At 35.4% G+C, this 1,610-nt stretch overlaps 1 protein-coding gene across 1 annotated transcript in view; it reads right to left on the bottom strand.

The window, feature by feature from the left end:
- Window positions 1-1,610, bottom strand: part of ACAP2 (ArfGAP with coiled-coil, ankyrin repeat and PH domains 2) — a 153,085-nt gene that overhangs the window by 46,111 nt on the left and 105,364 nt on the right. The window contains exon 9 of the mRNA XM_004712337.3: window positions 356-468. Coding sequence (XP_004712394.1) covers window positions 356-468 — 113 coding nt within the window. The remainder of the gene's footprint in view (window positions 1-355; window positions 469-1,610) is intronic.

Here is a 1,610-nt window from a genome sequence, read left to right as displayed (position 1 = left end):
GGAGACGTCGGACAGTGTAAGATATGACAAAATAATAACTTATAAATTATGAAGGGTTCACGAGGGAGTGGGGAGCGGGGAGGGAGAGGGAAAAATGAGGAGCTGATGCCAGGGGCTTACGTGGAGAGCAAATGTTTTGAGAATGATGAGGGTAACGAATGTACAAATGTGCTTGACACAATTGATGTGTGTATGGATTGTGATAAGAGTTGTATGAGCCCTCGATAAAATGATTTTTTTAAAAGTACCATTGACAGATAATTAGACAGCGATGAAGGAAAGAGGTGGCAAGTCAGAAACAAAGTCAGAAACTGAGCACAGAGAAGGATCAAGACCAGTATATGAAATGTATTACCTGTTCCAAGTTTTGAAGGCATTGCTGGCTCGTTTGAATAGATATCCTTCCATAACAATGCCATTTGCGGCATCTACATTATACTCTAGCTTAGAATCATCACTGGAGAAATCCTAGAGAAAAGAACACATAAAAATATTCATGTGATTTGACCAAGTTCCCTCACCAACAAACCCACCCTAGGGAAACAGCTCAAACAGAAGAAACACTTTGCAATGAGATGGATTATGATGTTATTCCTAAGAGAAAGATACTAAAATGTTTGATAGTAGAAAAACGCAACATGTTATGGTTATTTGAATTCAACAACATGCTATTATACAATTAGCATGATAGAGTAAAAAAATTAAAGATTACATAGAATACACTATAAAGGAGGGGAAAAAGGTAGATAAACGCAGATTAAAACATACAAAAGGTTCCTAGAGGGCAGGGTGGGGGAGAGAGGGGATAAATGGGAATTGATATCAAAGAGTTCAAGAAGAAAGAAAATGTTTTGAAAAGGATGGTGGCAGAAATTTTACAATGTTTGAACTAATTGAATTATGGATTGTTATAATATCTGTAAAAGTTCCCAATAAAATGATTTTTTAAAAACTTACAAAGAAATATGTATACAAACAAACCAAGGGAACTAAATATTAGAAAGCATGTTATGTTTGTATATGTCTTCATTTAAGGTGATATGCACCAACTGTTGTGTTGAAAGAGCATTAAAAACAAACGAACAGTGACCATGAGTCAGTTTCTACTGTGTGTCAGAGTAAGAACTATGCTCCACAGGGTTCTCACTGGCTGCATTTTGAAAGTGGATCGACCTTTTTTATGGCAATCATACACATTAACCATTTTCCTTACCCATGGGCTCCCAACATGGCACACATAGGCAATCGAGTCAATTCTGACTCGTAGGCATCCTACAGGACAGAGTGGAATGAACCCCTTAGAATTTCCAACACTATAAATCATTACCAAAATAGATTGCCATGTCTTTCTCCAGAGGAGTGGCTGGTGGGTTTTAACCAATGTTAGCAATTGAGTGCTTAATCACTGCACCACCAAAGTCCCTTCAAAGGAGGATGCACTATAGATAAATACTTGAGATTATTAAAATATTTTATAAATGCTTTTTTTCTACTATTTATGTATACTTTACCATTATTTTCTCATTTAATTAACATACTAATTTTTTAATCTAATAGGACAAATAACTACAAAGTGCATAAATAAGATAAAAGATAAAGGATTGATAATA

Source organism: Echinops telfairi, unplaced genomic scaffold, assembly GCF_000313985.2.
Source record: "Echinops telfairi isolate 266 unplaced genomic scaffold, ASM31398v2 ScPeMD7_17;HRSCAF=63, whole genome shotgun sequence".
In the NCBI taxonomy this organism is placed as follows: Eukaryota; Metazoa; Chordata; class Mammalia; order Afrosoricida; family Tenrecidae; genus Echinops; species Echinops telfairi.
This window is presented reverse-complemented; position numbering and strand designations above follow the sequence as displayed.